Here is a 27,161-nt window from a genome sequence, read left to right on the forward strand (position 1 = left end):
CCGACGAAGGGACGTCACGGTGCTTATTCCACATGGCCCAAGAAGGAAGCCTGTCACAGCAAGAAGGCCCAGGAGAGTGTGAGAGCCCTGATAGAGTATGTGGGAGTGAGAAGTCTGTGGATGTACATGCATGAGAGAGAGCATAGGAGCGAGAAGCCTGTGTGTGTGTGTGTGTATGCATGAGAGACAGCATGGGAATGAGAAGCCTGGGTATATTTTGAGAGAGCGCATGGGAGTGAGAAGCCTGTATGTATGTGGGTGTGTGTATGCATGAGAGAGAGCATGGAGTGAGAAGCCATGTGTGTATGTGTGAGAGATTGCTTGGGAGTGAGATGCCTGTGTGTGTATGTGTGAGAAAGCATGGTAGAAAGAAACTTGTGTGTATATGTGTGAGAGAGAGCATAGGAATGATAAGCCTGTATGTCATGTGTGTGGGAAAGAAAGCATGTGGGAGTGAGTCTATATGTATTTTTGAGAGAGCATGTGGAGGGGAAAGCCTGTGTGTGTGTGAAAGAGAGTGAGAAAGAGTATGTGGGCATGGAGAGCCTGTGTGGGTGTGAGAGAGAGAAAGCATGTGGGTGTGAGATCCTGTGAATGTGTGAGAGAGCAAGCGTGTAGCAGTGGGAGCCTGCATGTGAAAGAGAGCATGTAAGAATGAGAGTGTGTGTGTGTGTGTGTGTGTGTGTGTGTGTGTGTGAATCTGCCTGTAAGACACAGCATATGAGAGGGAGAGCCTGTGTGAGAGTGGGAGTCTGGGTAAAAGAGTGTGTGGGAGTGAGAGTCTCTATGAGGGAGGAAGGAAAGAAGGCAGGAGAAGAGAGAAGAAACAGAATAAAAAAGAGACCTTGAAAAAGGAATTAGGAAAAAACAGACAAGGGGAAAAAAAGAGACTGTGACCAGCTGATTAGAAAAATAAGATCAGATAACAAAGGTAAAAAAAATGATTTTGACTTTCAGCAACTGAAATATGCCATCTTTGGAATGCGCATTTCTCATATATTTGTATTTTACTTTTTCTTAAGTATTCCACTTTTCATAGAGTCTGGTTTCTTGGGTTTTCCATTTCGATCTTGTCTGCGTGTTTCTGTTTCTAATTTATAGTTTCTTATTCTGTCTGTGTTGCGCACGTATGACAGAAGTGCAGTATTTCGGTTAGTGTGAAGTTTCTCTGTAGGGATTTGTAGCAGTCTGCCCAGCAGGTGGTGTATTAGTGTTCTAGGGCCTGGTGTAATGTTTGCCTTGCTGCTTTTTCACAGATAAGGTTGCTGCTCTTTGACTCCATAGAGTTACTGGTACTGCTGTTATGGTATGGTATAACAAGGTTCTAAATGTTTTTTTATTATATTTTTATAGGGGTTTGTATTACTTCACAAAGTGCTTGGTAGTTGAGGGAGTCTGTTTTGCTGTTACTGCGGTGACACTAGACTCTGAATATATATATATGTTTGCATGTTGGGTTATGGTATGAGCAATCCTAGTTCTGCTCTGCACCCATTGCAAGTCTTAAGTTCTTATGCTTATTGCTGTTTTATTGTAGTTATGATATATTCTGCATTTTTGGAAAGAGGATTCATGAAAGAATACATTGATATTTGTCTTATTACATGATTGGATCTGATGTTTCTGTGAAGGGTTCTTTGTTTACTTTTTATATGATATTGTTGTGTATTTATAAGCTGCAGTACATATAAAATAAATTAGTACAGATCAATAAGCTATTTTTTTATGTTGATAAGTGCTTGAAAGAAAATATTTTAAAGTGTCACTCAAGATGCACGATGGCTGCTGCAGACTACAACGAAATCCATTGTCAGGTGCATTCTAAGGTATTATTTATTTATAAGCGTACAACTAGTAAGGTTCAAATCTATATGCCTCTGCCCAACCATGTTAACCTTTCTGTACTTCTTTTTTTTTTTTTACTTAAAAAAAAAAATTCTCGGCAGACCGCCGAGTTATGAAGACTGACGCCGGTAAACTCGGCATCGGTTTTTGTAACCGGCAGCTGCGGCAGGGTCAGGTTAGCAAGGAGGCGCTAAGGTCGCGCATCACTTCAACACAATAGATGGCACCTTGGATTGCCACACCAGGGGGCCGAGGTAGTAAGACCCGTGGCAAAACAGCTGCTAGTTGTGAGCACGGGTTTTGATCACCGCGGTATCTGTGAGATGTAAAAAAGAAAAATGATGCAAATGATTTGCATGCACAAATCTGGGCATTCATAAAGAAACGTGCGTACAGATGCGCAATAAGGCCCCTATGTAATAAGCAGCTGCATCCGCGCCGATAATCCACGCATAAAAACGAGCAAACGGGTCTCCTTTTTAGCAAAATTATGACCCTGGAATAGGAATGCTTATATTTCTAATAAATGTGGGCCACAGAAAACATGGCAAATGTATTAATGGGTGATAATTCACACCGCGTGCCACGATCTCTGTCACCTGCCAAACCTTCTGCTGCTGCCATCCTTTGGTGAAACCGCAGGATATACCACAGCATCAGGAACAGCAGGACACAATTCGAAATCTCCATCATAGAAATAACGCCAGATCTCACCAACACACAGCCACACCACACCAATGCAAGCAACGGAATAAAATGGCCCCCGAGACAGTGCTGTCACTTAACTCAGGGGGGCTCAAACCGGTCCTATGGGACCTCCCAGCCAATCGGGTTTTCAGGATATCCCTAATGAATATGCATGAGAGATATTTGCATACAGAGGATACAGAGCAAATTAGGGAACTGGATAGCTCAGTGGAGTGGTGCAGGGTCATAGAGCTTCTCACCTCCAGGTCAGTGGTTCCAGTTCTGTGCATGTTGATAGTAACTTAAAAGTTTTACCATCAGAAGGCTGTTTTGTGGCCTGTGTGAAATGAGTTGCTGGTTTCAGTTTAGTTCCCAGCGGACAAGTGTCCATGCCACTAAAAAGCACCATCACAATTTGGTACCACTTGGTGCTCTTGTTGGGCGTCTCAGAACCTGAATTCCCTCTTCCCTCCAGAGCAGGGTTGAGATACACTGGGCCGGAGCAGTGCGGGGGAAGCTTGCGCTGTGATTGCTCACGGTATCTGTTCTGTGGATAAATGGAAGCCTTCGATTTCCAGCTATCAATCTGGTACTTTTCACAAGTTCTAAATTCTTTACAAAACAAACAAAATACAATAATAAATTGCAAATTATTTGCAAATTACACAGCAGAATGTATATGTGTGTACATATATATTTATATTTTTTTTACCTGTTTCGCTCCCAATCAATGGCTGATTAGCAAAATGCTTAATGAACTCCGATATGGATGAGAACTCATTGAATCCAAACTTGTATGAAGATCCTGAATGCTCTACTTGAAAGTGTTTGACAGAATCTTTTGCCCTAAAAAAAAAATTCATAAAACAAAAGCATCAAGATGTGAACTACTTAAGAGGCCATACCCCCATAGCACAACAACATTGCCTGTTACAAAGAATGATGTCTGTATGCGCTAGTAGAGGCATTAGCAGAGATACTGAAACAGAGGATGTCATATTATCCCCTGACCGAAGTACTCTGTGAACTCATAAGGAACTGCCACATCACCCATTATCCCTACATCGATGACAACCAATTCCTAATCTCTTTAGGCAATAACCAAGATCGAACCATCACTCACCTCAGTGAATCAGGGAAAAATTTCAAACTGACTACTCCAAAATAAACTAAAATTCAATTCCCAAAAGAAAAATGCTCTGGGTTGGGATAACAAAAGACCCTGACCACTCCCTCCCAAAAATAATTCTGGGTGGAACAACTCTTCTGCTCAGCACAAAAGCCCAGAGATTTGGCATCACACTGGACTCTTAACTTTCTGGTGAAATCCCAGGTCCAAGAGGTACAGTCACTTAATTGTCTTTCTTCTACCTCCGCCAGCTCTGCCACTTCCAGAACAATGCTGCCTTCATAACTGCTAGCCGCACCACTATCATTTCTCACCTGTACTACTATAATGCACTGTGTGAAGGACACCCCAAACCCTTAATCACCGCCTACTCCTGCCTAACCTGATAATGAAGGTATATACAGCAAGTTTGACAACATCACCCCAGTCCTGAAAACCTTACACTGGCTACCAACACACTACTGGACCAAATTCAAGATTCTAACCCTGACCTATAAATCTCTCAAACTCTGCCCTCCCTCAGCAGCACCATCGGCCCCTATGAGCCTCCTGGCCCACTTGAATCTCTCTCACAAGCCCACCTTGTGTCCTAACCCCTGAGGACTATGCATCTCGCCATCTCTGCCCACCAGCCCCCCAACATCAGGCTGGCCCCTGACCTCCTATCCTTCAGAAAACTACTAAAAACCTGGCTGTCTGAGGCACTGTTTGGTCCCAGCACCAAATCCTCTATAACCCAGACTCATACTCTGCCAACTATACTTCCCAAGCCATGAAGAAAACACTCAACCTTGCCTATACAGGTACTCTAAACCAGTGGTCCCCAACCCTGTCCTGGGGGCTCACCAGCCAGTCGGGTTTTCAGGATATCCACAATGAATATGCATGAGAGAAAATTTGCATGCACTGCCTCCATAACATGCAAATTTTCTCTCATGCATATTCATTGTGGATATCCTGAAAACCCGACTGGCTGGTGGGCCCTCAGGACAGGGTTGGGGACCACTGCTCTATACAAATCAGAACCATCAAACAACCACAAACTCGAGCCCAATGCAGCGCTGCCCAACTTCCTCTTCCACCGCGTGACTCTGTGCAGCTTCCCAGAACTTGGACAGGAATATGCTAACTAAATGCCATGTTTGTCTCTCTCACTGCCTGACCTAGTGTAACATATCTTGGCTATTAATTATTTGTAACTCGCTTTGAACTCTCTGGGTGGAAAATGGTGTCATAAATTAATAAACGGTGATGATGATGATGATGATCATGACGATGACGATGTTGTCATATACAAGGGTCAGAGCACCCTTCACCACCACTACTTCCCAATGGAAATTACTCCAGCACGTCTGAGTGCTGGACTCAAGCCTCTGGAGCCAGGGTTTTAAATCCTGTTCAAAACCTTCCTCACTAAGGGGTAGATTTTAAAAAAGAACGAGCGCGCGTTCATGTGCGCATGCTACCCGCCGTACACACATGGACGCGCGAATGTTAGAAAGTCCCAGTCGGCGCCGGCAAGGGGGGGGGAGGTAGAATTTTGCGAATTCGCACGGCGACGCATCGTCAGGCTTCCCCAGTTCCCTCCAATTAAGGAGCGGACCGGGAGGGAACTTCCCTACCCCCTACCCTAACCTCCCTTCCCCTTCCCCTATCCTACCTGCCCCCCCATCCCTATGCTAGGCCCCCCCCCCATTTTTAAAACTTATTTTTTGCTCCTGCAAAGGAGCTGGAGCAAGTTGTACGCACCGGTGGGTGATCCCCCGGCACAGCAGCAAATGGCCACTGTACCAGGCGTCTCTAGTCCCACCCTGCCCCTCCCGGACCACCCCTCTGCCGAGGTCCAGCTCTTGTGCGCATAACAGGGGTTACGTGCGCGGCCGGGCCCCTTTTAAAAATGCAAGGCCCAGCCATGCACATAACCTCCTGTGTTTTACACGCACGGGCCATTAAAAATCCAGTCGTAATTTTTAAAATATTTGCCTTTATTTTATAAGCACATTTCAAGGCTTTCTGCTACAGAATCCTCTCACATCACCTAAGTATCTGAGCCGTACACAAGCAGAGGAGGAGGAACTGGCACATATATGTAATGGGGTTGGCCAGTAAATAACTCAACACTAGATTTCTATTCACCTCTGTTCCAATGTCTGTGCCTAACTAGACTTCTCTGCATCCTCCAAGCACACATGAAAATCCTAATAAAAAGGCAGACAACCTAGAGCTTTTCCATTCTGTCTCTCCAAATTACCCCTTAAGATATCGGTATATTATTTACACAGTTAATGTGGCCAACAACAATGGTCTTAAGTGAGCCAAGTTTTCCTCCCCTCTACCACCACTGCAGTAAGAGACAGCAGAGCATAAATTTAAGTCTTAATTTAATGTTTTGGTGATGTAATATGTATAATGATATGTTTAGCATATATGTGTTTTGAATTTTGCTACTGCAAATTCAATCAATGTAAACCGCCTTGAAATTAATTTGAAAGCCGGTATATAAAGCTGAATAAATAAATAAATAAATAAAATAATAATCAAAATCCTCTTCTTCCTATTAAGCTTTCGCAGTAATTTGGGCCTGCTGAATGATGTGTAGGCAAGTGGAAGACCTTAAGACATGTGGCACAAATAAAATGCATATGGGCATGTCTTTTGCTGGTGGCCAGGCATTTTGCACCATTTTATCTGTGCCCAGGAAAATAGGAATGCAACTGTAAAAGTGTCGGTACCTTACGGAGAGGGAATACAGATCGGCGTTCGCTTTGCTTTTCCTCAGGAGGTAGCTTCCGTCACACCCGTTGGAGAGAAGGAGGGCCTCGGCAGCATGTCGAGAAAGACTGTCGTGGTACCATCTGAGAAGATAACACATTGAAAGCGTCAGTGAATCCAAAATCAGTATACGTCTAAAACCTACATCTTCCACCCTGATTGCGCCGCCTTCGCGTGAATCAGTGGTGCTTGGTCTTCGTCACGTTGGCAAGCCTCCAGCCACAGTTAGGACCCCATTCATTTACTCTTCAGAGACTCGGATTCCATTCTACTAGATACAGTTTTAATTGTTTTAGGGTTTTATTGTAGTAAAAAAAACAGTATCGGTGAACTCATTTGGATCAAGTGCCATCGTTTGGCTAAACGAGGTCAGCATTCAAAGGGTTTGTCCAGCGAACCACTGGAGTTAGCGAACAATCCCCAAGGTTTAACATTCTCCCCTTGCTGGCTGGCTATATTTTTTCCAGACAATTCGTCGCCCACACACAATGTACCTGGGCAAAAAGAGTTGGTGCTGGGGTTACTCACAGGGCGCAGTTTCACTTTGTCCAGACAGCACCAATATTCAATGCTGTCCGGATAAAGTTATCTGGGACGAGCCATCCTAAAGTCACTCGGTCAACTGCACTTGGGTAACTTTAGACTGGATCTTCAGCTGGCGTGGATTCAAGCTGAATATCCAGACAAAGTAACCCAGACTTTACCTGCCAATGGCTATCTGAACATGGACCTCTCTGGGTTGACTTCAGCAGTTTTCCCTTTGGTGGCGATGCATAGCTCAATCCCTGAGTACAGAGAGCTCTCTCTGGGAAGAAAAGCAGGGACTTTGGGTTGGATTTATCAAAATGTGGTAAGTATCGCATGCGATAGCAAAAGGGGCGTGTTTTATGCTAATATAGCATTTATCGCAATTTGCGCTAATTACCTGTGCAAAGAGCTAAGTTAGCACAAATTGCGATACCATTTTCAGCGATAAGTGCCAGACCTGTTGTATTTCCTTCATTCAACCACCAGGGGACCATTGTTAATGGTCCTAGACAGAGAGAGAGAGAGAGAGAGAGAGAGAAAACCCCACCTCGAGTTACTAGGTGGGCCTACCATAGGGATACAAATACCTACCTATGGGCCATGACATTATGGCCAGGTGCTCACTCTCTCTCTCTCTCTCCCTCCCTCCCTCCCTCCCTCCCTCCCCTATTTTCTGAATTTGCATCACACCATACACTATGGTGCGATCGCATGCGTTAATGGGGCTTTTCGCATGCAAAAACGCCTTATCGCATTTTGATAAATGACCCCCTTTGTTTGTACAGCAGCCCCAGAATAACAGGTGTACATCGGAGCCCGTAGTACCACGCAAAGTCTTCTGTTGCACCTGTGATGTCACCTAGATCTTTCCACTGCAGGGAAGAGCTCTTGAATCCACTTGAAAAAGAGAATCAGTAACTGCCATCCCCAAATAGGAGAAAAAATGTATAGCGTTCATATCAGAAAAATACATTTACAGTAATCTACACTTTATTAACTTAACAGATCTATTTAAACGGAATATTTCACAATTTTGTTTTCTATTTTAAGTGCTTAGCAGATAAAATTGATCTTTTTCCAGTTTTTTCTCTCTCCCCTTCATTTATTTTGTTTCATTTTCAAGTTATTGTATGCAGGACTCCATTTCAGGTAGAAATGCAGCTGCGGCCCAAACCACCAAAGGCACAGGAGTAGCCCAGTGGCTGGAGCATTGGATTAAGCAGCAAAGAAGCCAGAGTTCAAATCCCACTTCTCTCAGCATCACAGTTCTTATTCTCTTATGTAAGCCTACATATAGAGAGCTGCAACAATCAAGCTTAGATAACGTCAATGCCTGCAACACTGAAAGAAAATCATCTCAGGCCAGATAAGGTTTCAGCCTATGCAGTACTCGCAGTTTATAAAAAGTGCTCTGCTCTGCCTAACAATCTTTACCTGTAGCTGCAAAGAGATATCAGGCTCTAGCATGATGCCACGGTTCTGCAATTAACATGATACTGGGATAGCCCATTCACCAAAACCTAGTAGTATTGAGAGCAGAAAAAGACCAAATAGTCAATCCAGCCTGCCTAGCAAATTTCTTATGAAGTAACTGCTGTTCCATGCAGGTTACCCTCTTGTTTCTGTTAAGGGCAGTAACCACCGCTCCGTGAAGGTTACCCCCAAGCCTTATGTTAAGGATAGTAACATTTACAACCAAAAGCACTGAAACCTACACCAAAATTACTGCTATTAACATTTTTACAGGGTGAGCAACCTTCTTGATAATTCAGACAATGTTGCTTGAATGTGCTATGGTTTTAGACTTGACCGTAGAAGCAGTCCTGCACTTTCTCTCTAATGTTCACGTATCAGTATCCTGGACCATAAAAGTCAGGGCCCTGACATTTTCCCCCGCTGTTGGAGTGCGATGTTGCAGTTGCTGTAAAGTCATGAAAGCTAATTGGTTAAAGGTAGTAATCCCCATGCCTTTTGTTAGGGGTAGTAGCTGCCGCTCCATGCAGGTTACCCCATGCACCCTTTTCTTCATTTCCACCTCTAGCCTTTAGTGATCTACAGTGTTTATCCCATGCCCCTTTGACTTCTTTAACTGTTTTCATCTTTACCACTTCTACAGAAAGAGCATGCCAGGCATCCACCACCCTCCCCGTGAAGAAATATTTCCTGATGTTGATTCTGAGTCGTGATCCTTAGTTCTACTGCTTGCTTTCCAATGGAAAAGATTCAATGATCATGCATTCTCCCCTGCACCTCCTCTCTTCCAGGGTATACATATTCAAATCCTTCCACCTCTCCTTATAAGTCTTCTGATATAGACCCCACACCATTTTGGTGGCCCTTCCCTGGACCACCTCTGTCCTGTTTCTATCCTTTTTGAGATGAGGGCTCCAGAACTGAACACAGTACTCCAGGTGAGGCCTCACCAAGGACCTGTACAAGGGCTTTATCTCATTTTCTAGGAGACTCGCTGGTTCCACTGCCAGCTGCTTCTCTCAAATCATACCGTCTGATGATCACTGGTACTCAGACATTAAAGACAATATCCCCAATTGTGAACACCAGGTCAAGTATCACACCCTTCCTCATGGGTTCCATTATCATTTCTTTGAGTAGAGCCACTTGAAGGGCATCTACTCTCTCTCTACTTGTAGATTCCATAGAAGAGATATGTCAATCTACATCCTGCAGATTAACATCTCCAATAAGCAATACTTCTCCCCTTCTTTTGCACCTTTTGGATGTCTTCAACCAGATCTTTGTCCAGTTCTTCTATCTGAATTGGAGGCCTGTAGACCACACCGATGTATTGTAAATGGAAGCACTATCTTTTTTTTTTAGGACAGCCCATAATGCTTCTTCCCTTCCCCAAGTCCCTCGCATTTCAATTGCTTGGATATTGTTTTTGACATAAAGCTCTACCTTTCCTGTCCTCTCTGTCCTTCCTTATTAGGTTAGAGCCCAGGATGGCCGTATCCCAAACATGAGACTCCAAGGGCCATGTCTCTGTAACAGCAACAATGTCTAAGCTTTCTTCTTCATTAGAGCCTGCAGGTCTGAGATTTTATTGCCCAGACTGTGAGCATTTGTGCTCACCTTTTCTACCCTATTCAGTTGATTTTTGTTGATTTTTTCATCCACTTATTGCAGTTGTCAGGGGTAACATTCCAATTTCCTTTTACCACGCCTGTCCTCTAGTTTAAATGCCTTATGGCATAGGATTTGAATTCATCACTTAGGATCTTTTTTCCTGCCACAGACAGATGTATGCCATCTTTGACATAGAGCCTTTTACTGTTCCATACACGGCCCTAGTCCCAATATATCCAAAACTTTCTTCCTTACACCAGGTTTTGAGATATGCATTGAAGTTATCTATATGACTTAGCCTCTCCTTCCCCTTTCCATGAACGGGTAACACTTCTGAAAAGGCAAATGTCCTCACCATGCCTAATCTGCTTCTCCAGAGCCTAGAAATCTCTCTGAACCGCTTGGATGTTGCTTCTTGCAAGGTCATTGGTTCCCAAATGGATGATAATGTCAGGTTCAGAGTCTTTACTTTCTTCATTGATTACATTGAGTATCTGATTTGCATTTCTACCAGCTGACGACTTTGGAAGACATTTAACTATAATGTTCCCAAATGTGTGCCTCTGATAACTGAGTATCCTAGCACAATTAGCTTTTTCTTATGGTTTTTGGTTGTGTTACAGAATTTCTATGCACAATCATAGGGTTTCTTCTTTCCTTTCAAATATCCACTTCAGTATCCATTACTAGAATTTCTTCATATTACAATACAGAGAATGTATTGGAATATGAAGAAATTCACTTAAAATCATCTCAGTTTTCCCAATATTCAAGATCAATTTATTTGTCATCATCCAAGATTTAATGGTCCACAGACACACAGAAACTGTTGACAGGGCATCATCATTCACTGAGATTGAAAAGGAAACAAAAAAAAATTGAATGTCATCGGCGTACAATCTGTAGCCCACACCCAAACTGGACAGCAGGCTACAGATGTAGATAAACATTAAACAATAGGGCAGATGAAACAGAGACCTAAGGAACCCAAGTTTTCATAGGGTACCACCCTGAGACATCCCACCGAGTTCTTACTTGTTGTACATGGTCCAATAAAAAAAGATGTAAACCAATACAATACCTTTCCAGATATGCCAATTTTATTTAAATGGGCCAAAAAAATAAATGAAATGATTCATGGCGTCAAAAGATGCAGTGATATCCAGTAATACCACAGTAAGTTTGCTGGACATTTCTAAATCAGGTCTAAAATTATCTAAACTCGTAAGCAGCAGAATTTCTGTGCTGTGACCATTTCTAAAATCAAACTGATACTGGTCCAGAATGTTGTTTCAGTCAAGAACATCTTGAAGTTGCTGTAAAACAGCACATTCCATTATAGTCGATAAAGAAAGATAGTGGTGAAGCAACAGGGCAATAACTAGCGGGATCATTTGGATCCAGTTTTTCTGTGGCTCACCAGCTCCTCTTTCTTCTGAACAGCCTCCCCACTGAAGCATTATCCCCCTTTTTGACGTGGCACAATTATCTTCTCCTCCTCTTGTCCTACCAAATGCCTAGGACTGTCCCTGACAGAAGAGCACTCTAGCACCTCTAACCTTGCCAAGGTGAGAACATGAAGCTGGGAAGCTTTCAAGGTAGAATCCAGAAGTGATGACCATGCAGAACCACCCTGGGACTTTCTTTTTTTTTTTTTTAAATTAAACAGGCTGCAGTCATTTTCAGCAGTACAAGCTTAATTTACTCTTAAAAGCCGCTCCAGGAAGTCTCATTTATGTAGCGGGGTAGAGAGCTGGATCGACAGGTTGTTCCCTCCATCGCTCCACTAGCAGAGAAGGAAGGAGAGAGGAACTCCAACATAGCCTGGAGGTGACTTGCTACAGTACGATAGAGAACTGGAGCTGGGCAGACTTTGCTATGCCTGAGGGCAAATCTGTAGCCCCCCAATGGAACCTCTCCATTCGACTATCAGAAGTAAGAGAGAGGTAAGGAGCCTGGTAGGCTTGTTTATAATTTTTATTTTTTCTTTTGGCTTAAAGAGGCAGTAAAATGGCTGCTAATTCTGCCAAAAATGGGCCTGCTGACAGAGGACATGCTCTATGTGCACCATAGCACTGCCTTCTGCCACAGAGAATGGGGCTTGAACTGGGGAAACCACCCAGTTCTGCTTTTGGCAGGGTGCCCACTTTCTGTGGCTTGCACCCTCCTACTTGGTACTTTCCTGCTCCCAAGCGAGGCAGAATGTATTGGCTGACAGGCTTTGCTCCCACACTTCTCCTTCCCCCTGCCCCAATGGAGAAACAAGAAGTCAGTGGGAGGGAGCCCCCGAACGAGTCCAAATTCAGCACAGCATCACAGGAGGCTGGCAGGACAGTTTAGGGAAGCGGCTGTGCTAAAAGTCTTTTTCTTCTTCTTCTTTTTAGGCTCCCGCTCTACCGGGGAAATCAGCCTGAAGACTGTTGCCCTAGGATCCCCATTGTTAGAATTCAGTTGTCTTCCCAGACTCCTTGGCTTTGGACACTCACTGAGCGGCAGGGAGCCGCCATTGCACGTTCTGACCCGCACGTTACTAGGACTGGGTGAAGGGATACATAGGGCGTGCATGCACATCTGTGCGCACAATTCTACGCACTTTGGCAGAAGAGTCACGTAGTCGCCCCGACGATGTCGTCATACGCTCAAGACTACTTAGCCTACCTGGAGGCGGACTTCTTGACTTGACAGCAGGTTCCTTGGTCTATTTCTGGCCCTGGCTGTATGCTTGGTTCTAGATGAGTGTTGTCAGCCTTGGTTGTTTTCTATGTGTTTGGGCTTTTTTTGGGGAGGGGGGTGTTGTAATTTGTGAGTTGCTTATTATTGGGTGGTTTTTTGTTTGTTTGTTTTTTGCTAGCTGTGATATTTTGGGCTTGGTGGGTAGGACTTGTGCCCAACTGTCCCTGTGATTGGTTGCTGCTGCTGATGAGGCCTGTCCATAGTAGGTCACTGTCAGAGGCACACGTGGGCAGGCACGGCATGCAACAATGTTGGGTGACCAAGGAAACTTTTATGTAGTATAGCAGGCCTGACTGCTGAAGGGAGTGAAGCACTCAGCTGGCAACAGTCAAAGAGAAAAGGTACCTGGTGGGGGAGGAATGAGTGTGATGGGACCAGAGACATCCTTGGAGGGGGATTCAGTGTGTAGAGGCCAGAGATGTGCTTGGAGAGGTGGGGAGGACAAAAACTTAGCTTGGAGGGGGGTGGGGAAGGGGAATGAGTATAAGGGGGCCAGAGACGTGCTTGGAGGGGGGAAGGAAGGGGGGAAGGAGAGTGTGGAGGACAAAGACGTACTTAGAGGGGCTGGGGAGTGGAAATGAATATGTGGGGGCCAGAGATATACTTGGATGGGGTAGGGAAGGGTTTTATTATTTTTCACTTTGAAGAAGCTATAGAGTTCAGAGGCTGAGACTGGAGTGGTACAACTGGCCTGCATGAGAGGGTGGCTAGATAGAAGCCATTACTGAATAATGAATTGTAACTTTGAAAATTTACTTTTAGCGTATACTGTCTGGAACAATCTGTGTAATGTCATGTAATCCACAAAAATCTGATGGACATTTTAGGGGGTTAAATACTATTGCAAGCCACTGTATTTCCTCCATTACACTCACAAATATTCAGGCCAAAAGAAACTTTGGAAATTTTATTTATTAAGATAATGGTTAAAAACTAATAAGAGGGGTTAACCTGGGATTAAGATTTAAAAGTGGACTCGAAAAGGTGACTTTTTAGACTGGATTTAAAGAGAGGGAGCATGATGCACCAGCTCAAGAAGTCTATTCCAAGCATATGTGCAGCCAAATGGAAAGCATGGAGTTGGAAATTGGTGGCAGAGGAGAAGGGCACAGATAGGAGTGACTTGCCTCATGAGCTGAGTGTACGAGGAGGAGTGCAGAGAGAAATACTTATGGCAGAGTGAAGGCACTTACAGATGAGTGAGAGGATCTTGAACTGTATGTGGGAGTGGATAGGGAGCCAATGTAGTGACTTCAGAAGAGGGGGTTGTATTGGTGTAGGGACTTTGGCGAAAGTCAGGTCATGCAGCTGAATTTTGGACAGATTGTAGTGGCGAGAAATGGCTCACTGGGAGAGCTGTGAGGAGCAGGTTGCCATAGTCTAAGAGGAACGTGAAAAGAAAGCGGATAGGGGCTCTGGTAGTGTGTTCTCAAAGGAAGGGACAAATTTTGGTGATGTTACAGAGAAAGACGCAACACATTTTAGCCCCCCCAAGTTCTGCCTCCTTGTTATATGTAACATCGCCTCTTGTTAAATGGTTTATTAAGTTATACCCCTTGTTACATGTAAACCGATTTGATATGAATTTATTCATGAAGGTCGGTATAGAAAAGTGTTAAATAAATAAATAAATAAATAAATAAATAAATAAAATAATGTGAAGGAGAGTGAGGGGACCAATCACTCTCTGTCTTCCCCTGCCCCATCCCTGGCACAATCATTATCTTTCTACACCCCTAGCACAATCATCTCCTCTCTCTCACCCCTAACCCTGACACAAGCATGATCTCCACCCTGGTGCGATGCCCTCTTGCTGACAGAAGGAGTCGGAGAGTAGTCTCTCATATCTGCAGTTGCTGCCTCCTCCTCCTCCTCTAGCAGCTTCAGTCTTAAGTTTGAACTGTATGGGTTCCGGGCGGACCTCTGGGGTGTGTAACCTGTGAGCATGCACAGAAAGCCGTGCACTAGGGAGCACCAGAAGAGCTGAAACCTCCTCCCAGTACAGTCCGTGGGGGCTGAAGAGCTTTTGCTCCTGTCTACCCCTCTTTTTTGCTGACATGACCTATAGGACCCAAGAAATTTTACTGCCCATCCCCTGACATGGCCCGGAGGGGGCAGAAATAGCTGTTGCCATCCTCTCCCTCTTCCTGCAGCCCACCTGGCAGGATAGCAGAGCTGGTGGCCTGACACTTCTAACCTGTTCCTCCTGCTGTCAGATCCCCTTTCTCTCACACAGTTCAAACAGCCGATCCGTATACAACCACTCTGCAGAGAGAACATAAGAACATGCCATACTGGGTCAGACCAAGGGTCCATCAAGCCCAGCATCCTGTTTCCCACAGTGGCCAATCCAGGCCTCAAGTACCTGGCAAGTACCCAAAAACTAAGTCCTTTCCATGCTACAGTTGCTAGCGATAGCGGCGGCTATCATCCAAGTCAACTTAATCAATAGAAGGCAATGGACTTCTCCTCCAAGAACTTATCCAATCCTTTTTTAAACACAGCTCTGCTAACTGCACTGATCACATCTTCTGGCAACAAATTCCAGAGTTTAATTGTACGTTGAGTGAAAAAGAACTTTCTCCGATTAGTTTTAAATGTGCCACATGCTAACTTCATGGAGTGCCCCCTAGTCTTTCTATTATCTGAAAGAGTAAAAAACCGATTCACATCTATCCGTTCTAGACCTCTCATGATTTTAAACACCTCTATCATATCCCCCCTCAGCCATCTCTTCTCCAAGCTGAAAAGTCCTAACATCTTTAGTCTTTCCTCATAGGGGAGCTGTTCCATTCCCTTTATCATTTTGGTCGCCCTTCCCTGTACCTTCTCCATCGCAATTATATCTTTTTTGAGATGCGGCGACCAGAACTGTACACAGTATTCAAGGTGCGGTCTCACCATGGAGCGATACAGAGGCATTATGACATTTTCCGTTTTATTCACCATTCCCTTCCTAATAATTCCCAACATTCTGTTTGCTTTTTTGACTGCCACAGCACACTGAACCAACGATTTCAATGTGTTATCCACTATGACGCCTACATCTCTTTCTTGGGTTGTAGCACCTAACATGGAACCTAACATTGTGTAACTATAGCAAGGGTTATTTTTCCCAATATGCATCACCTTGCACTTATTCACATTAAATTTCATCTGCCATTTTGATGCCCAATTTTCCAGCCTCACAAGGTCTTGCCAGTGGCAGTAGGATGCTAGAAATGCCAGCTGGGGAGGGGGAAAAGTGTGGGCTTTAGGGATGTTCAACTCCCCACACTTTTCAGCTTTAAAATGGTGCCGTTCCCAGCGCTCACACAGGGTGCCTCACCAGCACTAAAGCCAGCCCTATATGTGAGGACCGGTGCATCCTGCAAGATTGCGATTTAAAACATAAGATCCAAGTCAGTAGAGGAGGAGGTTGAAGAGGGCAGCTGCTCTCCTACTCCTCTTGCCACCGAGGAAGGACTGCACTGTGGTGGAGGGATTGGGGGGGGGGGAAGATGGCCTGAAATTACTGATGTGGGCCTCCCCCCACCCACCCGCCCAAGAAGCATGAGGCCTGGGGAAGTCGCTTCCCCCTCGCCCTCTCCAAGGATGGCACTGGGAACAGAAGCCAGCTGTCCCACATGGCAGCTCACAGTCCTGCTGCCACCGAATCAGTCTGGCCCAGGACATTGCCTTTCACCCTCTGCAGATGAAAATGATTGGGGTTTTTTTTTCCTAGCATAAAAACTTGTGTAGCGGGTTAGAAGTTGGTGAAACAGGCCCATTTTATTTTTCCAGTGCACATTTTTAGGGCTGTATCTAAATACACAGATCTCTGTGTATAATCAGTTTTACACAGCGTGTCGTGGAACATAAATGCCCGATTAAAAATGGTTATGAATGGCTAAAATGAAAATGTGCATCATTTTAATGAAGGAAGTGCCTGGAGAGTTCTGAAACGCTCTGTCAGTCAGTCACTGGTATTTTCTAAATCTGTATTTCCTGAAATATAAGCTTCCTAAGCACATTTCCTCTTTTAGGTCAAAGAGTTTTAATATTTATCCCCCAAGTAGAAATGGTATGAAAACGAATTCCCTCTCTAGCCTTTAAGAAATTTAAGCAGCAGATTAATGAAACATTTTAGTAGCCCTAAGTTAATTTTGACAGGTACAGTATTTGGATCTCTCAGCACTTGATGAAGACCCGAGGCACAAGAATTCAGCTTTAAACTATTAGTCAAGCTGACTACGGCCAAATTTTTATTCCCCCCACGCGACACATGGACACACTCGCACTTCTTTAAAAATCTACCCTTTAGAGAATAGCACTGCTTATTACCGGCATTAGTAGCATGGAATCTATTTAATGTTTGTATACTTGCCTCCTGGCTTGGCCACTGATGGAAACAGGATGCAGGGCTTGATGGACCGACTGTCTCATCCCGTTTGGCAACTTATATTCTAAGGGGCGGATTTTAAGAGCCCTGCTCACGTAAATCCGCCCGGATTTACGCGAGCAGGGCCCTGCGTGCCGGCGGCCTATTTTACATAGGCCGCCGGCACGCGCAGAGCCCCGGGACTCGCGTAAGTCCCGGGGTTCTCCGAGGGGGGCGTGTCGGGGGCGGGCCCGGTCGTCGTGGCATTTCGGGGGCGTGTCGGTAGCATTTTGGGGGCGGGTATGGGGGCGTGGCTACGGCCCGGGGCGGACCGGGGGTGTGGCCGCCCCCTCCGTACCCGCCCCCAGGTCGCGTCCCGGCGCGCAGGAGGCCCGCTGACACGCGGGGATTTACGCCTCCCAGAGGGAGGCGTAAATCCCCCGACAAAGGTAAGGGGGGGCTTAGACAGGGCCGGGTGGGTGGGTTAGGTAGGGGAAGGGAGGGGAAGGTGAGGGGAGGGCAAAAGGAAGTTCCCTCCGAGGCCGCTCCGATTTCGGAGCGGCCTTGGAGGGAACGGGGGTAGGCTGCGCGGCTCGGCGCGTGCCGGCTATACAGAATTGATAGCCTTGCACGCGCCGATCCAGGATTTTAGTGGATACGCGCGGCTCCGCGCGTATCTACTAAAATCCAGCGTACTTTTGCTTGCGCCTGATGCGCCAGCAAAAGTAGGCCTATTCGCATAGTTTGAAAATCTACCCCTTAGGGAATGTAGTTACTCCTTACTAAGGCAAATCACTCTATAGCACGGTCAAGGGATCCCTACATGAGCAGAACGGGACAAAATTCCCAATAGCAAGCTTGCACCTTCAGTTCTGCAAATAGACACTCCATGTGTATAGAAACACTCCAGTGGCTGCACAGCAGATGTAGGATGCTTTTTCTTACTAATGTAATGCAAAATAATATCATCCAAATTCCAGTGTCATCGCAATATTAGCAATACAAACCTCATCCATTAACAAGTACTTTTTTAAGTAATACAAAACCCTGCAAAAATCACAATCAGCATCTATGTAGCAAATCTACCATAACATAACTGTACTAACTACCAGGACTTAAAAAGCAATAACTTTACCCATGAAACGACAGCATTGCAATATTACAATTGGCACTAGAATACCCAGTTTGCAAGAAAAACGTCTGGGACAATGGGATGGGTATAGGAGAAGGAAAATAAAAGCAAGTAGTATCCCATGATCCTGGAAAAAAAAGATGAGCCAAAATATAATTTAAGTAGCCTATAACAGGAGAAGGACATAAAGCTCACGGGAGTAAAACAGTGTCCCTTGTACTCTTATGCATAAATTATATTACATATTTAGTTTGTATGCATAAGAATTCAAGATAATTCCAAAAATGAAAATACATTGTCTATCATTCTCTAATCATTGTCTCAACTGTTTTTCCTATTTTTTTCCATTTACTTTTTTCCTTCTATGCTTCTTATTCAATAAACATTTTCAACCCTTAAAAATATAACTTGCAAGATTGCAAAATCTGAGTTGTATTCTTGATGTGTAGTCACAGCTTTGGTTGCCCTTGCCCCACTGTGTGCTTCCCAGCCAATAGAGGCAAGGCAACTGTAGAGCTCACAGTCTCCCCACTCTGACTGCCACTGCAGTTTTTGTCTTGAGCGTCCCCCCTTGTTTCAGGTGGAGATGGAATGAAGAGAGTTTTGGGGGGAGATGAGGTCAATGAAGGGTGAAGGAGGCAGTCAGTAGAGATCAGCAGGCAGGGGTATTGGAGAGCTAGTATCCTGTGGGAGAGGGGTAACAGAGGTTTTCTAAACCCACTGACAGAGATCGGTTAGAAAAACGGACGCTGGTAAAATTGAGCATCTGCTCTCCTAACCGAACTGGCCAGCACATTTAAAAAAAAAAAAATTTTTTTTTAACATTTTTGGTTCCTCTGACTTAATATTGCTATTTTCTGCTTTTCTGTACAGTTTTTCGGGCAGCTCATAAATTAATGTCTGACCTTGCGAATTGGCTGCACATTTTACTTTCAGTATTCGGAGTGGAGGCAGCGTATCAGCTTTTTCTTCGAGAAGACGTCCTCAAAGTCAGAGTTCTAGGCAGGTAGACCGGTGAGAGTTGTAGTCTTCAAGACGGTAACTGCTGGGGACACTTGTTTCAAGCTGTGTTTCTGGCATTGAGGACCCCACTGAACCAGCTGGAGGGACTGCCATTCAAATTCAGGTCCATGTACCTGGAGCCAGGGAAGCCCTAGGATAACTGGATGTGTGGAATATTTCAAGACATACAAGGATATTTCCTCCTCATGGAAGGTTCCCACGGTGAGGCGGAAGGCCACCATGTGATGAGTGATTCGTCCAGGAAGATGTTCCCGTTGGATTGATGTGATGCGGAGAGGCATCTCTAGGAGTTGCAGGGGAATCTTTAGGAGGTTGATGATGTCGTCCATGATGAAGCTGCCATTTGCTCCAGTGTCAATAAGAGCAGAGGTGGCGAAGGAATGGGATTCCATGGAGAGGGAGATTGGAAGTAAAAGCTCAGGACCCCTTCCATGCTTAGGCTTTGAAGTTTTCCGGGCAAGCCAGACAAGACTGCCGCAGGTGTCCGGAGGCACCGCAGTATCTGCTGCTCCAGCTCAGAGTTCGAATTAGTCACCATCTTTACTTTTTCTTCCAATTCTTTAACTGTATCACTTAAAGGTTTCATTTGAGCCAGTATAGAAGTTTTCATTTCTACTATTGTCTCCCATATAGTCTCAAGTGTAAATACAGCTGGTCTTACCGCAGTTAGCTCAACTCTTTTGGGAGTTCCTCCGACAGCCCCTCCAGCTTGCTCCAGCAACACTTATTCCTCCTTCCCAACTGGCTCCGATGACATTTCTGAGCCTTGAATCACTATTTCTCCTGGGTCCTGTCTTGCTGAACTCTGCCGCGGAACTCGTCAGTCTAGCGGTGTCGTTCCAGTCTCAGGAGAGTTCCAGCTAACAGCCGGATTGCCAGGGGGAGTTCCTTCCACAGGGCTTAGGGATGATAATGAGCCTGGGAGTGAATGGTAGCTCATCTTCCCCTCCCCCTCTCTCCAATGGCTGCAATCCTGTGTTAGAGTCTTTGCGGACCACATGTGTGTCCATCGGACCAGCGACGCCAGCTGTCGGAGGGGCTGCGGGATAAGGCTCACCTCGCGGCTTCCTCTTGCGTCCCATGATTAAGGTAAACAATTCGCAGGAATTATTTCAAAAAGTTTCGTCCTCTGGAGCACACACGCAGCGTTCTGCTACTGAGCGTCCATCTTTCTCTGCCCCCCTGATCACCTGGGCCACATATTTGATGCACAAAAGCCCTTACAGTATAAGGGGTAATACACGTGCATCGAAAACGCGCAGCCAACTGCGTGTTAAACAGTGTGCTTGGCCGAGCACACTTTACAGAATCGGCCCGAAAGAGCGTGCATTAAAAGAAAGGGAATATGCAACACGGATCAGTTAATGCAAAATCTTTAATTACACATTGAGAAGTGTCTTCAAATGCTGAAAAGTGGAATATAAATCAAATACATAACAACTGTTTGCAATTAAGTTAGCACATTCACAGGGATGTTAACACTACTAAATTAACTCAAAACTCATTTGCAAGTCCTTAACCCAGGTTGTTAATACACGGTAATTAGCGCACATGTGTGGCTGATGTTAACACATTGGCTTCTATGTGCCTATAGCTTCAGAGGTCTTTTGTGCAGTGGAGCTGTGGAGAAGGGAACATTAGGAAAGATGGTGTACACGTTGCTCTACTTATGTGTAAAATGGTTTCCATTATAGTACAGTTTGTTTTAATATGATACCAGTGCTGCATAGGACAATTAGTTCATTTTAATGCTGCAATGTGTCCCAACAAATACAAAAATATGGTATTTTTTCATGATTCCTGCCTGCCAGTGATACTAAAGGTGATGTGGAAGGCCTAACTGAAGGCACTGTGGAGAACTAGAAGTAAAAATCCATGTGTGTTTCCTTTAGCGTTCATTATTTCAACACCATCTCCCCCCCCACCAAAAGAAAAAGGATACAACTCAAGTCACTTTACTTATTTAAACAAAAAAAAAAGTATTAAAGAGTTAAATTGCTCTCGGGTTTCAAAGCCACACCAGTTCTCACAGATAGGAGCTGGGTTGTTGTAGGGACAGGAGCACAACCTGGAATTCTAAGCAAAAGCTGGAAGCTGGAGCAGAGCTTCACCACCACAGGACAGAGTTCATCTCACCAGATAGGTTGGGTAACCTTCTGGTTGCAGTAAACAACTTCCTAGTTCCCTGCAGCTCCTTTTAACCTAGCCTTGGCCAATCTGGAGTAGCCACTTTAATCCCTTTTTTGATCTTTGATGGCACGGCTTGCTCCCAACTTGCCGATTAACTCCATTATTAGGACTCTAGCCCTTCATCTTCTAGTTGTCAATGATGCCTTATCACTACAACCATCACATGCATTTGAAACTCCAATCTCAGCAGAGTGCACATGAATTCTGTAATTTTACACAGAAAGTTTCTGGCAAAAACAATAAATCAGTACTGTTTATCTAGCAGCATGATCTAGCATGGCAGCTTTAAACATCATCTACTATTACTACAACTGTTATTAACACAAATATAATTAATGGGACCCTGTTTTCAGGCTGCTTTGTTGCAACGGGAACTGGGAATTCTAGCTCTCCGTGTGTTCTTTCGCTGAACGACATCTTATGTAACAGCTAGTTTTGTTGTTAAACATGTACTGAAATTTACACTTTTGTTTTAATGCTGTCATTTGATCCCAAGGCAGCAGAGAAGGAGTCGCACACTGGGGCTGGCGAGTTGCTTCTAAGTCAGGATAGTACAGCATGCTGCGCCCATCGAGACAGGGAGCACACTGGAGGACAGGGTGGCACCAGGCCCGGGCTTCCTTGAATACATTTGTCCAGCAAACTTCAGCTGTGATGCTTCAAAAAGAGGTGGGCAAAACTAGTGGTCTCTATCAAGACGATTTAATTTTATTTCTCTCAAAGTTTTCTGCTTTGGTTTTTGCCAGAACAGTCAAAGATCGAAAAATATGAATTTGTCTGAAATTACAAATGAAATGTAAAAAAAAAATGACATTTATTGCCAAATTAGATGGAATACTAGGAGTCCTAAATAAAGCGGGCATGTTTGCATTGGAAAAAACGTATTTTGTTTTTAACTCGTTACCCCTTTGGTTTGGTTTGGTTTCTGTGTTTTAGCATATGCTAAGGGAGTGGTGCCGTGAGACTGGAGAAGGGCAATTGTGATCTTGCTTCAAAAAAGAGGTAGCAAAGAGGAGGTTGGGACCTACAAGCCGATTAGCCTTACCTCGGTGGTGGAAAATTAACGATGGCTCTATTGAAAGAAAGGATAGTGGGGAGAGCTCCTGCAGGTAGCCACAAACAGCCCTGCGTGAGGAGACTGAGCCGCCCCTCCCCCAACGTCGGCTGTGCGACCTGGCGAGTGAGAGCCGGCGCACCGCTTGGTTTTTGGGAGATGCCTTCCAGCTGAATTTCAGAAGGGCCAGCTTAATTACGGGGATAAAGAGGAAGGGCAACACTAGGCCTATCCCCTCTATCGCGAATCGAGCTCCCTCTTCTTCTCAACTAACGGTGGAAATCTTTAACTTTGGAAACCAGGTTTCAGGACTTATTGATCTTGGAGCGTGTTCTCCCGATCTTTAGAGGCCATTCATTTCCCTCAGTCCTGACGGTCCAGTACCACTGCGGACTCCAGCAGTTAACCACCCAGGAATGGAGGACAGCTCTGCAAACCCTAAAGGGATAAGTCCTGTAGCGGTCCTAAGTGGGACTTCCCAGATGGCAGAAATGTTGGCTCCTCCTTTTTAAAGAAACCTGTAGCTATTACATTGTATGTTCTTTGGTGGCTCTCTCTAAATTGGAAACAACATTATCTGAATGGGTGGACTCTATGGCTAGTGCTATGAGAGCTTATTCTATCCAAGTGAATCAGCAGGCTCCAGATATTAGTGGCCTATCCCAAGAGTTATCCAATTTAAAGATAGTGAACCAGAAATTTCAAGAGACTAATAATAATTTGGTGAAAGACAATTTGTATATGCACAGAAGGATGGAAATCCTTGGCAATCAAACAAAAAATGTAATCTCAGATTTCTTTATTTCCCTAGATCCCTAAGGGTCTCTCCTGTTGAGATGCTGGGTCAATTCTATACTGATTTTCTCAGGGTCTCCAGGTAAAAAAAACTATTCCTAAGATTGCAAAGGCTGACTCTAAGAATGACATAAGACCTGATGGAAACTTAGCTTTGAATGATTCTTTGTTTACCTTACTGGGCTTTTTGAGAATTCTCAAACCTCTATTAAAGACAGAGCTATTTTACAAGTAGAATATGTACAAGAATTAGACAAAATATGGACTTTAGACTCTTTCTCCTTCTTAAGGACCAGAACTTCCTTGGACATAACATATCAGTGTTCCCAGACATAGTCAGAGATTTGAAAGTCCGAAGGAAATGTCTTCTCAAGAAGAAATAGAGAGTAATGGACAAGGAGCAACTTTTAAAAATTAAAATATACCTGTAAGTGCTTAGTTAAATACCAAGGAGCTAGTTATATGTTTTTTGAACCTAGTGATTTGGACAATTTTTTGCAGAATAAGTCATCTCCAATTGTATCTTGAGGCATGTCTGTACCTTTTGTGTAATTAGGTTTCCTAATTTCCTTATTGATTTGCTTAATTGGTCCCTCCCCATTATGGCCTGACTTTCAAGGTCTATTTTCAATATTTCTTGCTGTTTTCAATTTTGTATTTTCATTTTCCTTTTTTGATAGACCTCTTTAATTACTGACTGTAATTTCGCGTATAATGTTTTGTAAATTCAATAAAAAAATCAAGAAAAGGATACAGGGTAGTAGTATCTGAGACAACATGATTTTACCAGAGGAAGGTTGAGTCAAACAAATCTGATTGCTTTTTTTGGATTGGGTGACTAGGAATTAGATCAAGGGCAGGTACTTGATATGATTTACCTGGATTTCAGCAAAGATTTTGATAATATCCCGCATAGGAGGCTCATGAATAAAATGAGGGGCCTGGGAGTGGATCCCAAGATGGTGGAATGGATTGGAATTCACTCTGAGGAGAGAAGGAGGATTAGTGGAGTGCCTCCGGGATCGGTTCTGGGGCTGGTTCTATCAATATCTTTGTGAGCAATATTGCAGAAGTGTTAGAAGGAAAAGTTTGTCTTTTTGTGGATGTCACTAAGGACAGCGTGGACACTCTTGAAAGACTAGACATGATGAGCAGACATGATGAGAAGTGATCTAAGAAAACTTGAATGGTTGAATACTTGGCAGTTAAGGTTCAATATGAAGAAGTTCAAAGTCATGCATTTGGAATGCAAAACTGCAAAGGAGCCTTATGTGATGGGGGCAAGAGACCGAGGTGCACATACCAAGAGAGAGACCTCAGGATGATAGTGTCTGAAGATCTGAAGGTAGTGAAGCAGCATGACTGGGTGGTGACTAGGGCCAGAGGGATGCAGGGCTGTACAGAGAGAGAGAGGCATAACCAGCAGGTAAAAGGAGGTGATATTGCCCCTGTACAAGTCATTAATAAGGCCTCACCTGGAATATTATGTTCAGTTCTGGAGGCTATATCTCAAAAAAGATACAGATAGGTCAGAAGCACTCCAGAGAAAGGCAACCAAAAGCCATATGAGATACAACTGTAGGATCTAAATATGTATATTCTACAGGAAAGGAGAGGAAAGGGGGATAAGATACACATTTTTAAAGACCTGCAAGGTATTAATAATGCACAAGAATCAAACATTTTACAGTGGAAAGGAAGCTGTAGAACTAGGGATCATAATATGAAGCTCCATAAGGGTAGATTCAGAAGCAATATCAGGAAATATTTGTTCATGGAATGGATGGTGGATGCCTAGAATGCCCACCCGGAAAAGGTGGGGGAAGACAAGAACAGTAATTGAATTGAAAAGAGATTAGGATAAATATAGAGGTTCTCTAGTGACTAGAAGATGAAAATGAAGCACTGGGGTAACTTTTTGTGAAACTTTTCTGCATGGGTGTAACCTTCACAGAGCTACAGTTACAACCAGCCAGTGATGTATTCACGAGGTCCATTTAGGAATATTTTACAGCAGGGATTCACACACTTTTAGCCAATGTGACCCTATTTTAGCACTTGAAAAGACACATGACACCAGAGGACAACCAAAATTAATTAGTAGGAGTGCGATCCCCCTCTAACAATCCCTCCAATCTCCACCTTCCACACTCCTGCTGATCCCCTCTCACCTTCCTCTCCCTCCCTCCTCCATTATCTTCTCCAGAGAACTTCCTGCCCTCCAGCAGATCCCCTCTCCTAACCTCTGCTTCTCCAGTTGATTTCCTCTCTATTCATCTCCCCAGCTCACTTCATCTCGCATTCCCCATATATTTTCATCCCAAGCCTTTCTTATAAACCCCAAATGATTTCCTGTCATCCCCTGCCTCCTCACTGTTGCGTCCGTCGGTGCTAGATGGCTTTGCCCAGTTTGCCTCACCTTATTCACGGCTCCTCCCGTTTACCTAGGAAAGATGGCAACTGCAGCGTCTACAAGCCGACCTCTCTGGCGTCCCTGGAACGGCTATGGTGCAGCCTCCCGCTATTGCTCCTCCCAGGTACCTACGAGGGTGTGCGCGCGCGCACACGCCCCATGTTTTTATACCACCCTTGGTGCGAACCTCGAGGGCGTTCCCTCATGCTGACGTCACGCCATCCGGGTATATTACCTTCACTAGTTTGCTAGCTCATTGAGTTAGCAAGGACTCAAATTTGTTCTTGTCTACGCTACTCTGCCGCTTGCGTGCTGCCGCTGGAAGCTCTCTCTCTGCTCTTTGGGGTAACTGCTAACCTGGGTACCCGCTACTCGGGGGCCCTCTGCTTTAATTCAGGTGCCTTACAGGGAACAGGTACTCGCTCCTCAATGGCCTGCTCTCCCTGCCTCGGTGCCTGTACCATCTACAACATACCTGGTGGAATCGCAGCATACCAACAGCTAACACCTAGTGAGTACTCTAACTCTCAGTCTATCTCATCCACAGTATCTCCTCGCAGGGAGACCTGCTGCGGAACCTCCTGACGTCATCAAGGAGAGAAGGGCTCCCTCTGCTGAGGTCCCTGAGACTGCAACTACCAGATTGCCTCACTACTGCCACCTCTGGTGGCTCTCTTCAAGCTGTTTAATAAAAGAACTAAACTGTGTTTTGTGCATTACGAGTCTAGCCCAGTGCTGTGGCTCCTCATGGGGCTCCTCCCCGTGGGCGTGGTCATCTCCACAGCACCCAAGGATCCACCAAAACACACTTAACCATAACACTCACTCATTCCTATCCCCCACACCTGCCAGCCTCAGCTCACCTTCAACCCTTCTCTCACATTCCCGAGTTCTAACTCCCCAGCTCTTGTTACATCCCCCAGTCTCTACAACCTTCTCACCCCCTCCACAGCCAATCCCTCTCTCCCTTCAAACAGCTCCTCCTCCAAATTCTCTCTGTCCAGGGTCAGCTGTAACATTTTCCTTTGGTCTCTGGGCCAAATATGGATAACTGATGGGAAGCAAAAGCAGGCTGATGACTGTGGCAAGATTTTTCTCTTGGATAGGTTCGACGGTGGGTGAGAAGGAAGAAGTTGCAATCTCCACCAGCTCATGCACACTCAGCCCTCCCTTCATGGCTGGTCCCTAGCCCTATGGTGATCTGCAAGTAGTAGTAGCATTAGTAATAAATGTCAGCATGGGGCCTGTAAGCTAGTAAAAGCTCACAACCCTTGCAACAGTCCAAATCCCTCCTCATGCAGGCTTCTGTTACCACAGAAACTCATGCAATGGTATTGTGACTGCAGGGCATGTGAGTTGGCTCAAAATACCCATGCTGACTTCACTACTAAAGCTGCTCCTGGCACCTGAAGA

General features: G+C 44.8%; 1 protein-coding gene across 2 annotated transcripts in view; it reads right to left on the bottom strand.

The window, feature by feature from the left end:
* Nucleotides 1-27,161, bottom strand: part of DAPP1 (dual adaptor of phosphotyrosine and 3-phosphoinositides 1) — an 85,992-nt gene that overhangs the window by 43,642 nt on the left and 15,189 nt on the right. For both annotated transcript variants that reach the window (XM_029597228.1, XM_029597235.1), the window contains exons 2-3: nucleotides 6,394-6,516; nucleotides 3,245-3,378 (exon numbers count right to left, since the gene is read on the bottom strand). In XM_029597228.1, coding sequence (XP_029453088.1) covers nucleotides 3,245-3,378; nucleotides 6,394-6,516 — 257 coding nt within the window. The remainder of the gene's footprint in view (nucleotides 1-3,244; nucleotides 3,379-6,393; nucleotides 6,517-27,161) is intronic.

Source organism: Rhinatrema bivittatum, chromosome 1, assembly GCF_901001135.1.
Source record: "Rhinatrema bivittatum chromosome 1, aRhiBiv1.1, whole genome shotgun sequence".
Taxonomy (NCBI): domain Eukaryota; kingdom Metazoa; phylum Chordata; class Amphibia; order Gymnophiona; family Rhinatrematidae; genus Rhinatrema; species Rhinatrema bivittatum.